A 15218-nucleotide genomic window follows, 5' to 3' on the forward strand; every position below is an offset into this window, starting at 1 on the left:
CTCAGAAGCTAAGGAAGATCATGCCTGGTTAGTATTTGAATGGGAGACAATCTAGGAGAACCAGGTGCTGTAGGTGTAAAAAATAAAAAAAAATAAGGGATTGTAAGCTGACAAGATCCTTGCAATCTGTGAGGTCAACCAAGGGTTGCCTTGCCTAAAAAAAAAATGAAAATTAAGTAAGTAAATAAATAAATAAAAATATTGATGTACACTCGAAACCAAGAAGTGGTTGGAACATACCCCAGATACACCAAATGCGTTGTAATCTCTGACCACTTATATTTTTATCATGGTATATTTTAGGGTTTACACCAAGATGATGATGAAATGGATAATGACATTTCCTTACTAAAACAATACCAACAACAAAACACACCTTGTCCAAAAGTGAGAGTAAATTAATATTGTTATATGTATCTACATTAACTACCGTAAATCTGCTGTGATACGAGTGAACCAGGATAATATAGATCACATGGATGTTTTGAAATAAAACCACATTCTTTCCTTCTTTTTATCTTTATCATGGATCACAATTTATTTACTGATTAAAAACAGACCACTGGGCTGCAGCATCTAATTAGTAGTTGGTACTTCTGGGTAATAACTTTATACACTCTCTGGTGCTAATATGTCATAAAATTGCCCAAAATGAGCAAGAAGAGACTGCGTAATAACAAAATAAGAATTTTCATTTGTTTTTGGGGCATGGTAGATTTTTCCAGTGTGATCTTATGTAACCAGTTAGCGCTTTATTTTCTTTTATTTAAAAAATTCTTTGCTAAAATGATTAATAGCATATCTTAAAATATGTGTATTCATTAACAAACAATTCCTTTGTCATACCTTCTTTTCTAGGGAGTGGTTATATCTCTTGTCACATGAAATGTTGAATCCATACTATGGCCTCTTCCAGTATTCAAGAGATGATATCTATACACTGCAGATCAATCCTGATTCTGCAGTTAACCCGGTATGATTGGTGGTTATAATGACGTGTATTAACTTGTGACCTACAATACTTTTCATCTTTAAATGTCAGTGTAGTTTATGATTTAGGATTATTCTGCTTGTTCTAGTCACATCCTTGGACTTAGCAATTCCTCTTTTAGAAAGTTTTCTTAAGTAAACAATTATGGACGTGTTCAACAGTTTGGGCACAAAGATGTTTACTGCGTCATTGTTTATAGTAGCCTCAGTTTGAAACAGCATTGTCTATTAGGAAGAGGATTGATTAAAGTATGACATGAAGCAGAATGACATTAATGGTTAAGAACATAGATTCTGGAATTAGAAAGACATGAGATCATATCTGGGTCCCACTACTTCATAGCTTTGGGACCTTGGACAAATTCATTAACTTAAGCATCAATTTTATCATTGCTAATAATAAAATAAATATAGTTTATATCTCAGAATGGTTGTGACAATTCAGTCGGACTGTGCACATCAAGTATTTAGGACAGTGCTGTATTTTATTATATATTATTAAGCACTCAACAAAAATTAGAAGCTGTTAATAATTTGTTTTTATATTATTTCTATTATCCTTCCATACAAGGGCATATTATATAGCTACTAAAATGACATTGTGAGATAATAGTTAATGCATGTCAAGACGGTGTTTGTGATATATTAAGTGAAAAGAAGATTACAAAATAGTATAAAATTTTGGCATATATATACATATGTATGCCAAATATACACACACACACACACACACACACACACACACACACATACACACATACATACATACATACATACATACATACATACATACATACATACATTGAAAGGACCTGCACTATAATATGTTAGTTATCTCTAGGTATTAGATTACAGGTGATTTTTTTTGCATGTCTGTATTTTTTAAATATTTTGTAGTTAACATGTATTACTTTTTAAAGATACAAAAACTTTTTAAGATAAAAAGGGAGGATTAAAGATTATTTATGAAATAGAAAAGTAAAAGAAGTTTAAAATACAGATATCCAACTAACAAAACAATTTATCATGAAAGACCAAATATATCCAAACATGGTAGGAATGTCAGATTCATCGCAGGGAAGATTTTATAAAGGGAAGATTTTTAGGCGATGCTTCTGTTTGGGTACCATGGGCTTCATCATCTCATTTTACTCCGCACAGAGATCCTTTTTAGGTACTATTATTACCCTCATTTTTCCAGATGTGGAAAATTAGACCTATGGGGGAAAATTAGTCCCATAGGTAATTTGCCCAAGTATGCATAGCTAGTAACTGGCAGAATCAGGACTGAAGTCCAAGTTAGATATGAAATCTGTGCCTTTAAACATATGATGTTTTGAAGTTCAGTTTCTGGCTAGGTCAAGGAAATAGGGAGGTTTAGCATTGAAAGCTTCTTTCCATGACAGAGCCAGGATTGTAAAGGGCTCAGCAGGATGAGAGAGGAGAGGTGGAGAACAGGAAGGATCCATTAGTGGTTTGGTGAAGCTGCAGGGGGACTGTCCTCTGGACTTAATTTCTAAAGATATATTTTACAAACTGACTCAACCCTTTGAGGGAGACATTGACTCTGGTTTGATATTTTATAGCAACGTACAGAAACTTGAGCATTCCTAATAGAAACTTTCCCTAATGATTACTGAGCTTTGATATGATAGCCTATTCCATCTAAATAGTTGCAGATTAGAGTATCAGTTGATACTTATTACAAAAAGATGAATGTTGCTTAAATATTTAATTTTTATTAAAAATTCCCTGGATAGTATCTAACTCGAGTATTTACATGAAGTCTTTTCAATTTCAGGAACACTTATCATATTTCCACTTTGTTGGACGAATAATGGGAATGGCTGTGTTTCATGGACATTATATTGATGGTGGTTTCACATTGCCTTTTTATAAACAGTTGCTGGGGAAGTCAATTACTTTGGATGACATGGAGTTAGTTGATCCAGATCTTCATAACAGTTTAGTGTGGATACTGTACGTATTGAGTCTTGTATGTTTATTATAGTTAGAATCTGAGCTTTTAAAAAAGATACTGTTTCAAAATGGATGTACTTCTTTAAAATTTTAAAAATGCAGAGAAAATATTTAGTGATTATAGGACCATCTAAGACTTTTTCTTTCTACTGTTTTCCTGTATATTTCAAATTCCTAAAAGTTAGTGAATGTTATTACTTTAAAAGCTACTTCAGTTTTATCTGTCTCACCAATTTAATACATCTGTAAGATCTGCGTTTTAGATTTTCCAGTTAAGTGTCCTGCCCTCTCTTTCCTTTCTAGTGAGAATGATATTACAGGTGTTTTGGACCATACATTCTGTGTCGAACATAATGCTTATGGGGAAATTATTCAGCATGAACTTAAACCAAATGGCAAGAGTATCCCTGTTACCGAAGAAAATAAAAAGGAATATGTCAGGTAAACACTTCCATGCTCTCAATCCTGAGAATTGTTCCGATGTTCTAGAAGCGCAGTATGGAAAAACACTTAAGAATTTAGGTGGTGTTACTTATTGCTATAAAATAGGCTTCTGCAGAATTTAGTGACTTAAAAACAACCTCCATTTATTATTTCTCACAATTCTGTGGGTCAGGCATTTGGACAGAGAACAGCAGGGACGGCACACCGCTCCTCTGTGTGGCGTCAGCTGGGACTGTGTAGCTAGCCGTGGTGGCTTTGCTGCACGTGCCCACACAGTGTCCTGGTATCTGCGCCTTTGTACAGGCCCTCCTCCAGACAGAACCTGGGTTGGCATGTGACTCGCTTTAACCAAAAGAATACAGCAGAAGTGACATCGGTCATTTCCAGGCTTAGGCCTTGAAAAGATCTGACAGTGTCTGCTCTTGTGCTCTGGGAAACTGGCCACCCCATCAGAAGTCTGGTTGTCTTGCTAGGGGGAGAGAGGCCATGGAGAGGGTGAGAAGCCTCTGATCACCTGGGGATAACCCAGAAGCCCAGCCAACAGTGACAACTGGGTGCCAGACTGTGACCCGGTGGCTGTTCGAGCCAGCCCCCAGGCTTCTGAGCTGTTTTGCTAGATGCTTGTAAAGTACAGTGTCACCAAAGAAGAAGTTCATAATAATCACCAAATCCGAACACATCTGATCACGTGAAACCCCTCCCTGCCCGATGTTTCCAGGCTGTATGTGAACTGGAGGTTTCTACGCGGTATTGAAGCGCAGTTCCTGGCTCTGCAGAAGGGATTCAACGAAGTGATTCCGCAGCATCTCCTGAAGACGTTTGATGAGAAGGAGTTAGAGGTCAGTGTACCAATGTCCCGACGTCACCTAATGTAACAGGGAAAGGTTAGGAATTTTCTGTTACTCAGTTTTAGAGGAAAGTTGTATTTCTGGTGCTTTTAGAGGAACGTTGTATTTCTGGTATTTTGTGGTGCAATACTGTGAGAATTCTTATTCACAGGAGAAGTCGTTCCTACTTTGAAATTTCTGCATTTTACTTCTCACAGAGATCCTTTTGTGGTTCTGTCATTACCTATAGGAACAATCTCTCATATTGTGAACATTTTATTTTTCCCTGTATCCTTTCTTATTTTCAACATATTTCATGTCTTACGTGTACCTTCTTCCAGTATTATTTTCTATTCTGTAATTAAGTGGTTATTGATTTAGTTAAATACGTTTTGATTCCTTGCTCTCCACCACATTGAAATTTATTTGGAATAAAAGCCTAGACTCAATCAATTTACACTTTGAATGAAAGCATTTGGTAGAACATAGAGGAAATAATTAAAATACTTAGGATTAACTATATCTAAACATACTTCGTCTCTTTGGAAACATTCATTATTAACAGTAGCTGTAATAAACAGTAAAGTTGTTTTTATTTTTTAATTTTCTTTTAAAACTGGTCCTTAAAGCACCTTAGTTCTGGTTTTATAATTAAGACCTTTAACAAATACATCTGAATTTCCACCAAGCTACTTTGCAAAACAAAGGTTTTATTCTACCAGAGGTCCTGAGTTTAACTAGTAGCTAGGGAGAGCATAAATATTTGATGTTTACATGATTTTATTTATTTCAGTGTCCTTTCTAACTAAGTCTGTTAACAGACCTGTTAGCAAACCGTCTAAAAGGATTGGTTTGACTCAGTGCCATCCCTGTTCCTTTTGTGGCTGAACTATTCCATAGTGACCTGGTCTGAAGGAAGTAGTGATGAGGACAAGAACATAGCGGGAAAGGCAGTAAAGTTGAAATGTAATGCATTTTCATCTGTTCATACATAAATGAGGAATTTGGCCTTACAATTACCACTCCTCTGAAGAAAAGAATTTAGGAGTTATCTTTTGTTATAAATACTTCTCTAATCCGATTTGGATAACCACTTCCCTCTTCAGTGCAGCTGCCATTCAGTAATCTTTTCAGAATGCTATAGAAGCTTCATTGGAGATTTTATTCAATATAGTCGGGGTTTATTACATAGTTTCTAGTGCTGATGAAATTAAACTTTTTATTAAAAAGTATGTAATTTTAGTGTTATACTCGGCTGCTAGGATTATAAAACGTAGTATTTGCAAGTTATGTTTTACACTCAGATTAGTATTAGTATCGAGGTGATTTTGATACAGTTCGTGTGTACTGACCCTGCATCAGGATACAAGGCAGACCTCTGTATCGGTGTGTGCATGTATTTCGTATTTTGATAAGATTTTAAGTTGATCAAACAGATTATATCACTTATCCAACGCGTTTCTCGAGTCCTGTACACCACCGGTTGCTTTCACAGGATGTGGTGAAATAGATGTTACTGCTGTGTTATAGCAGAGGAACGCGCTAGCCGAGGAAGGTGAATCCCAGAATCCCAAAGCTAGTAAGTGTTGAAACCAGAATAATATGGTGTAGGGCTTCAGGAAGGCACATATAAATATATTTACTCTTTGAGTCTAGTTTCTATTTATTTTAAAAAAGTATGATTTTATGAAATTATAGAACTTTCATCTTGTGTCCCTCATAGTGGTGGTTCTCACACTCTGAGTAGGGAACCTGAAAATGAGCTTTTTAAAATACAGCTTCTTACTGTCACCCCAGACGCACAGGATTACAATCTCTGCGCATAGGACCCAGTGTGTACATTTTTGAAAAGCTTTTAAGACGATTCTGATGTGTACTCTTGATTAGGAACCATCATACGAGAGCCAGCACTGCAAATCTAAGTTGTATTTCAAGGAACTTTTGGCTTAACTTGGGTTTCCACGGGCTCATAGTTTGTGCAATATTTTAACAGCTCATTATTTGTGGACTTGGAAAGATAGATGTTAACGACTGGAAGGTGAACACCCGGTTAAAACACTGTACACCAGACAGCAATGTTGTCAAGTGGTTCTGGAAAGCTGTGGAGTTTTTTGATGAGGAGCGCCGAGCACGGTTGCTTCAGTTTGTGACCGGCTCGTCTAGAGTGCCTCTGCAGGGCTTCAAAGCTTTACAAGGTAAGAAAGCCAGAGGGACAGACCATGTGGCATCAGGTGATTGGGGGAGGGGGTCAGTACCCGATTTATATGGTTTACAAACCACGTGCTTATAAAGAGATTCTCTTTTCACCCTTTTCTTATCTGTAATGCTCACAATCTTGCACCCTTCTTCTTCCTTTCCTTTGTCCCCGCCAAGAGCCTTTTCTGCTGGGGTTCTCTGTGATTGTAGTGAGTGCTGCACGTTAGAGACCGTATGTGGTGATGCTCTGCCTTTCCTCTTCTGGTCGCCTTGCTTCTAAATTCTGCCGCACATTCCTGTGCGGGGGCTCTGTCTGCCTCCACCTTCACGCCTCACCCTGGCAAAGCCTTTACCCCCTTGGGATGTCTCACCCCTCTACTTCTTTATCCTCTTAAAGAAAGAGGCAGCATGAGTCATGGAAGCCATTTGTTTGGTCAGAGCATGGTAATTATTGCATGGCATCAGACTTTTTATTTACAACCCTGTTCCATTTTAAAGAATTATTTTCTGCGGACTAGCTGTTTAATGTTTGGACGAGTTGGTAATATGCTAATGAACGTGTTGCTCCACTGGGTGGCAGTTGCTTCCTTTCCCTGTGAAGCTCTTTATTTTTAAAGCTGCCGCTGCTGGTGGTGACTGCGGGTATGCAAAGCAAGACTGGTACATAATCCAACAGTGTGGCTCACTGCACATATGTCGCAAGTCCATGGGGAAAGCACGCTTTGAGTTGTGCTCATATTCCCAGCCTGGGAAATTCATCATTATCAGATTACCTAGGTGCAGAAAGCGTTTTGTATGTTTGTATGGGCTGTCTTATATTAACTGAGATTTACTCTGTGGACTGCTGATCTTTTGCTCTCAGCCAAGTTTGAGGCATGAAACCTTAATTTACATTTAGGAAGCCATCTTTTTGAATGTGTGTAGGTATATAATCTTGGATTTATCCACTTACTTTTCTCATAATTTTTGGACACTGATTTTCTGTAGAAGATGGAATTTAGGAAAGTGTTTGAATCCTGAACTTTTTCTCAAATGGAAATGCTAGCACGTTTAAAGAATTCATCCCTCTCCAAGGTCAGTTCCAGCTATCAAACCCAGATTCTTTTCTGGGGAAAAGAATTTTGGGGGCAGCTCATGTGAAGTCGTCATATTTCTCTATCCCTAGACCCTGTGGTTTATGTACCAGTTTTATTCTGAGGTTCGGGAGACTGATGCAGATACCTGCAGTGATCCGACCCACATTTGCTTCTTTTGCAGGTGCTGCAGGCCCACGACTCTTCACCATCCACCAGATTGATGCCTGCACTAACAACCTGCCAAAAGCCCACACGTGGTAAGTTATTTTTGTAGCTTTTTTCTGTCTTATTCCATTTGCATAGGTATTAGTTTCAAACAGGTGACACTTCATTTATTGTTATTGCTACTACATGGACCTTTAAAAGGAATGATAAGCAGCTCTTTAAATGACTTAAGATTATTCCAAAATTGGTAGGAAAACCTGAAAGTGGTAATCTCTACTTTAGAGAAATATAACCTCTTTCTTTTAATTGTCTGCGTAACACGAAGTGATGTGGCTGTATCAATATAGACTTGCCAGGCTGGTTTATTTATTTCAGATGAACTGTGTAAAATCTGATTTGCTTATTTACAGCTTCAATCGAATAGACATTCCGCCCTATGAAAGCTATGAAAAGTTATATGAAAAGCTGCTAACAGCCATTGAAGAAACATGTGGATTTGCTGTGGAATGACAGACTTCAAGGATTTACCCAGGACTCTGTTTATACCCGGGACGGCCTCCTTTCAGCAGAGTTTCAAGGAATGCTGAAATACAGGAAAATGCCCCCTCTTTAAAAAAATTTTAGGACACTGTGAGGGGAAAGGACAATTTTGAAATTCCTTTTCAAGGAAAATAAGAGGTCTTTATGCTTTGCCATGAGGCCACATTCAGCTGCTATTTAAAATTAATATCTTGAACCTAAAGAATGCTGACTTTTCCTACATTTCCAGAGTTAGGCAGTATTCTACACTTAAAGACTACTATTTTTATAAAAGGTAATCTGTTCAAATCGCTTCACAGATTTCAAGTCTCTCAAACATCAAGACAACTTCAGCAGTCGGTACAAGTCACATTTCATTTTGATTGAATACATGATTTTGAACAGCTCCTGTACTTGCTCTTTGTAAAAAAAATAAAATAAAATTATTTTGAATTATTCTACCTTTCTAAACAATTGGCTAAAAGAATCATTATCTTTAAAAAATTTACATATTACATTTTTCTATAGCAAAGCATTATATTTTAAAAGCATTATACGTTTCAACCTTGCCTAACTGAGTCTTTTTTATATTTTTCAAGCACAAATTTCCTGGAATACAGCTATATTATTTTGGTTGTCAAATTCCTAATGCAACTATTTAGTCTAAACTTAGTAGCTTATTTGCTACAATAAGATTCAGGGGCTCCCTGTTTTTAAAAGACTTAAAAAAAAAAAATCCTAATTTTTTTATCTTGAATTAGTATGACCAGGATTTTGGATTTAGTTTTCATCTTAAATGGGAATCTTGCATTTTTATGGCTTCTCAGTTCATGTGGATGGGATGGGATTTTTGTTCTTTTGCTGGGTCAGCTTATCTTTAATATATATACTCTTTCTGTAAACCAAAGTCTCCAATAACAAGTACATCTAACTTATATTCTCATTACAGTGTAAGTTTCTAACAGGCAGATCATCCTGAATCTTTGTTTAGATGCTCAGGATATTTTAATCAGCCAAAACTATAAAAAAGGAAAAAAATTTGCTCTGAAGATTATTTAGTAAACTTAGTAAACCCTGCTTTTGCGTAACAAAATGAAGTGAGGGTGGTGGGGCAGGGGAGGTGATTACTAAAGAAATAGTGAATTTAACTCTATGGTATAAATTACTTTAAAACTGAAGAGTGCATTTTGAAAGTAAGGAAATCTCAGTTCTCTTGGTGTTGGAGATCAGCATCTGATTCTGAAATATCCAGATTTAGCTTTTAATGTGTGTGGCATGTTGCATGATCCATTAGACAACCAAAATTCTGGAGTGAGGGATTGGAAAAATCAAATCATGGGAAGATTTTTAAATTTAGCCTTCAGACATCTGTTCTATTCTTTCTTTTTACACTGATGTGAAATCAAGAATAGCAAATTTTGATGATATAGGCTTGTTTAAATTTTGCAGTTTAATTATGAAGCGAATAGAGCCTTTGTGTTCTTTCATATGACGGACTGGTTTTTCAGTCTGTTCTTGGAGCCTAGGGGTTCCTCAGAGGTGCCTCAGAAGTAGTGTTTTGAGAGGAAGGACGTGAGAGGGAGAGGAAGGGCCTGGTTGGTATTTCAGCAGGCTCCTGTAACTCCCCGCCCCCACCCTCCCACCCAGAGCAGCTCCAGTTTTTCTCCTTTATAGGTTAGAATTCCAAGAAAGCTATCAGGGGCGGGGCAGGGGATAAAAGAAGTGGAAATTTTGCTGCTTTCAAGTTGAGAACTACTTACGTAGTTTCTAAGTATTTAAATTCACTTCATTCAGCCAAATTTGACTGCTACATGCAAGCTAGTCATAACTGTGCAGTAGTAACACGCTTCTGCTGACCCTTTTCTTCCCAAACTCTTCGTGTTTTCTTACTGCATTCTTAGTACCGAAGGACATCTTGAAATGTACAGAAAAGGTTTGTATACTATTTGATTATCAGGAGTTTTCAGCTTTCACGATAGTCCCTTACCTGTTGCAGGTCCATCTCTCTTTTATATTAAAGCACTAGTACAGTGTAATTGTGCCTACTCTTACAATCTTTCAGTAAAAAGTAAGTACATGAATTCTTTAGAGAAATTGTAACTGATGGATGCGGTAATAATGAAATGCTTCTACCATACTGTACAATATCAGGCAGGCAAATACCATTGCTTTTTGAGTGCCTTTTTAAATATAATAATGACTTACTAGAGCTTTAAAAGAAACAAATTACCCTAATAGTCTGTAGTATCACCAACATAATTTATAAAAACATGATTTAGATTTCATTTTCAAAAGTATGTTACCTGATTACTTCCAAATAGGTGCTAAGCAAATAAAATCCCCCAATGTGTCGTTGGACCTTGGACTTGCACCTCATGTTTAATGTGAATATTTATTTCCACCATGTCCCTCTTAACTGGGTTTCTTTAATCCTTCCTCAAGTTGTGTTATTTCAGATATGTGATGTCACGTTTCCATACATTGCCTTTCCATCATGAATGCTTAATTATGAACAGTGGTTACTTTGTAGAGCTCATATGCAGTACGGAGATGAGTTTTATTTCAAAGGTCTTATTTCTTGGTGTAAAGAGTTTTTAAATAGTGCTGTGTATAGTGTACATTTTGTTTTGCACATAGTTTGTTGCCCTGAATGGGTTTTATTTTCACCAAGTCATTTCCCCCCTTGTATTTACAGCCCAGAGCACGAGTTCCTTTCTTTTAAGTACAATGTAACTTGCTTTATTTTACAACACTAAGTCTGCTTCGAGCTTCTGGTGCATTGAACTGATCGCATTGATGGGAGTTAGAGACTGTTCCGGCCACCTTTATAGTTTGATAGAGCAGCTCCTTCTGCTTCTGTTTTTAAGCTGCAGCACCCATTCAGTGGGCGCCGTTTGTGGTATTTAACGTTTTTATGTTAGGATGATGATTGTACCAAATGCTGAGTTGTTTTGTTTCTAGATGTATAGTTCACTTAATGTAATATTCTTCCTTCTCTCAAACTGACTTTAAAAACAAAGTTTTATCATTTTCATTGTATTTGTATTTATTACAGAGTGTTTTAGCTTTGATATTCTTTGTATTTTCACTCAGTTGTTACATGAGCTTTATCAATAACATCTGTATAAATGGTTTTTAAAAATTAACTATGTATGTGCCTATGTGAAGTCGAGCAATAAAATGAATGCTGTTTGCACTGTCACAGCATCAAAGTTTTTAAAGAATATTGAGTTTATCATGAATCATTTTGAAAAACTTCGATTGGTTCTGTGAAGGGTGACAGCATGAGAACCAAAAGATGAGAAGTTTAAGAAGATTCCCATACCTGTCTTAGTTGATGCCTTCGTCACTTTGGGGAGCTAGAGCTTCAGAGGGCTCAGGATCCCCTTCTGTCTCCAGGTGGAGCAGGGGAGGTGCCATATGGCATTTCTCCTGCCGTAGCAAACTGATGAGTTAGCAGTGGCTCTTGGGGGGCCATGTGGCAGAGGATTTGAGGCTGCTACAGGCTTACTGGGGAGGAATATCCCAGTCCTGCAGCAGTGTCTGTCAGGGCTCTGGAGGGCGGAGCTGCAGTATGGCCTTCATTCGCTCTCATTTTGGGGTGAGCAGTAAAATCCTCAAAATGAAAAGGAGAAATCAATTACATTTTTCTAAGAAGCCATGACTTTAAGGGTCACGATTCACACCTCTCTAACTGGTAATGGATGGAAGTCCAGCTAAATACATGAGTGGAAAAAGGAATGGCTACGTTGTTTTTTCATCCAGAATATCACCTGCGTTAAGTCTCCTTAGCGTAGGCCACACTGAATGACTGACTGGGAAATGCAGGGTAAGTAATGGCCGTGTATTAAAGTTCAAAGGGCAGGCATGGTATCCACTTTTTATCTTTTCGAAATTTATTTATTTTGCTTTGCCTCAGATTGCCACATTTACTAGTTATTATCTAAAATTTGTAAAGTTTTAGTACATTAAAGATTCTAGTATTTTTATAATCTGTAAATCACCCAAAAGTTTGATTTAATATGTGATGTTTTTCTGCTATATTTAGGCCTAGAAGGTTTGTCCCTTCATCATAATGAAAGTTAACCTTGGCATTCACTGCATTTATTTGTACTATGTATCCTAAATGCTTATATAGTAGGATATACACAATAGAACAAGAGCCTCGTAACAGGAGAGAGGTAATTATACAGAAAAAGGGTTACATTCCTATATTAACATTCTTAGCTAACTAGACAAACTGGATTGTAAAGTTATGTTTTATTAAAAGGTATTTGCCCTAAATGTGACTCGTTCTTTGTTCATTAATAAATATCTACTGTGCTCTTTCTATGTGTCAGGTTCTGTACTAGTTTTGGATGGTTATTAGAAGCTGAAGTTCAAACTTAATTACTCAAAACTGTGTGTACAGCAAAGAAGTCTGTCATAATGGGAGCACAGGATTAAATACCGCACTTCAGTAAGGCCGCGGATCCCAGACTTGGTTTTTAAAACAATTGATTTTGTTCCCCCATCCCCTTCCCCCATGACACTTCAGATCCTAGAGACACTGGTCTCTAGGACAGGTAGCTCCTTCCTTGTGCTCATGTTCATTGTACAACAGGCTGCATTTCCAAGGTCATGTGTCAGTTTTGCTGATTAGCATACCTTTTGTGGATATTTGGGCTGGGATTTATCGAGCTTATCAATTAGTCTCTAATATGAGCTGTAAACCCCACTTCTGTCTCCCCTATAGTGTTTCATAAATGAAAGAAGTGAAGAGGCAACCGTGGCAGCTTGTGGGGTGGGCAGGGGACCGTTCTAAGATGTTTTTCCCACCCACTTAAGTGTTCATGAAATCATCTCACTTTCAGCCCAGGAATTGGGAGTGAAGATGGAGAGCACATGACTCTCAACCTTTCAGACCACTCGCTTCTCCCAGAGATGATACTTTCATGGCAAGAAGGTGGAGAACCATAGAGACCAGAAAGGTATTTCTTTTAATTGAGGTATAACTGACATATAGCATTATATTAGTTTCAGATGTACAACATAATGATTTGTATATATTTGTATATATAGCTAAATGATCACGAAAATAAGTCTAGTTAATATTTATCGCCATAGTTACAAAAAAACTGTGTGTGATAGGAACCCATGCAATATAGTATTGTTAATTATAGTCACTAGGCTGTATGTGTAGTGTACATCACATCCCCAACTTATTTTATAACTGGAAGTTTTTACCTTTTGACCCCCTCCATCCATTCAGTCCCTCCCCTCCCCCCGGCAACTACCAATCGGTTCTCTGTATCTGTGAGCTGTTTTTTTTTTTTTTTTTTTTTAGATTCCATATATAAGTGAGATCATATGGTATTTGTCTTTGTCTAACTTGTTTCACTTAGCATAATGCCTTCAAGATCCATCTTGTTGCAAATGGCAAGAGTTCCTTTTCTATGGCTGAATAATATTCCATGGTGTACATATATACCATATTTTCTTTATCCATTCATCTGGTGATGGACACCAAAGTTGTTTTCATATCTTGACTGTTAAAAATAATGCTGCAGTGATCGTGGTGTGTGTGTGTGCGTGTGTGCATTAGTGTTTTTGTTTTCTTTGGATAAATACCTAGAGCAGAACTGCTAGGTCATGTGGTAGTTCTATTTTTAGTATCTTGAGGAAACTATACTGTTTCTCATAGTGGCTGCACTAATTTATGCTCCCACCAACAGTGCACAAGGGTTTCCTTTTGTCCACATCCTCATCAACACTTATTTCTTGTCTTTTTGATAATAGCCATTCTAATAGTTGTGAGGTGATATCTCATTGTGGTTTTAATTTGCATTTCCCAGATGATTAGTGATGTTGAACACCTACATGTACCTGTTGGCTGTCTGTATGTATTTGAAAAAATGTCTATTCAATTCCTCTGCCCATGGTTTTGTATTTTATTTGTTTTTGCTATTGAGTTGTATGACTTCTTTATTATATATCTTGAATATTAACTCCTTATCAGATATCCGGTTTGCAAACATTTTTTCCCATTTTGTAGGCTGTCTTTTCATTTGGTTGATGGTTTCCTTTGTTGTGCAGAAGCTTTTTAGTTTGATAGTCTCACTTATTAATTTTTGCTTTTGGTGTCAAATCCAAAGAATTATTGTAAAGACCAGTGCCAAGCAGCTTACCACCTATGTTTTCTTCTAGGAGTTTTATGGTTCCAGGTCTTATGTTCAAGCTTTAACCCATTTCCAATTAAGTTTTGTGTATGGTGTTAGATCCATTGGGACAGTGTCATTTTTTGCATGTGGCTGCCTAGTTTTCCCAAGTTATTGAAGACATTGTCCTTTCCCTATTGTATATTCTTGACTCATGTGTCATAAATTGACTTTCTATGCATGAGTTTATTTCTGGGGTCTTTATTCGGTTCCATTGATTTATGTGTGTTTTTATGCCAACACCACTACTGTTTTTATTACTATAGCTTTGTAACATAGTTAGAAATCATGGAGCGAGTTACCTCCAGCTTTGTTGTTCTTCAGAGGGCAAAGTTTTAAAGGCAATTTGAATTTAACATTTTTTAAGACAAGAAGAACCGGTCACATCAATCAAATTAGCTGGGTAATGGCTTGAAATGCCATGTTTTTATCATGTCTATACGTGGGATCGGATAGATCCCTCTGTAAGCTGCAGCTTAAGCCCCAATTTTGGATTCCTCCTCTATACCATTTCTCTTAATGACATCATCTTCGGTTGTCCCTGCCCTTCTCGTTCTCCCATTATAGACTTCCTCCTAACCGTTTTTAACTGTGAGCCTCTTCCCATTGCAAATAAATTTCCCCTACACACTTAGCCTCTTCACTAAAGGCTCTATTTGCCTGTCAACACTAGTTCTTTCTCTTCTTACATTTTTAAGAGGAGGCAGCTACTCTCCAGTGCTTTACATGATACAGTAATACATACACACAGTCAAACATACATGGTTTAAAAATCATATACACTTAGAGGCTTAAAAACAAAACTCTTTATCACCTTCCCCCCC

At 37.1% G+C, this 15218-nt stretch overlaps 1 protein-coding gene across 2 annotated transcripts in view; it reads left to right on the top strand.

Annotated features, from left to right (window-relative positions):
• Positions 1-11399, top strand: part of SMURF2 (SMAD specific E3 ubiquitin protein ligase 2) — an 86796-nt gene extending 75397 nt beyond the window's left edge. For both annotated transcript variants that reach the window (XM_025047140.1, XM_025047139.1), the window contains 7 exons: positions 859-973; positions 2792-2970; positions 3274-3411; positions 4133-4253; positions 6235-6436; positions 7695-7770; positions 8089-11399. In XM_025047140.1, the coding sequence (XP_024902908.1) occupies positions 859-973; positions 2792-2970; positions 3274-3411; positions 4133-4253; positions 6235-6436; positions 7695-7770; positions 8089-8188 (931 nt within the window). In that variant the 3' untranslated portion in view covers positions 8189-11399. The remainder of the gene's footprint in view (positions 1-858; positions 974-2791; positions 2971-3273; positions 3412-4132; positions 4254-6234; positions 6437-7694; positions 7771-8088) is intronic.
• The last annotated feature ends 3819 nt before the right edge of the window (positions 11400-15218 follow it).

This window comes from Pteropus alecto, unplaced genomic scaffold, assembly GCF_000325575.1.
Source record: "Pteropus alecto unplaced genomic scaffold, ASM32557v1 scaffold134, whole genome shotgun sequence".
NCBI classification, from domain to species: Eukaryota; Metazoa; Chordata; class Mammalia; order Chiroptera; family Pteropodidae; genus Pteropus; species Pteropus alecto.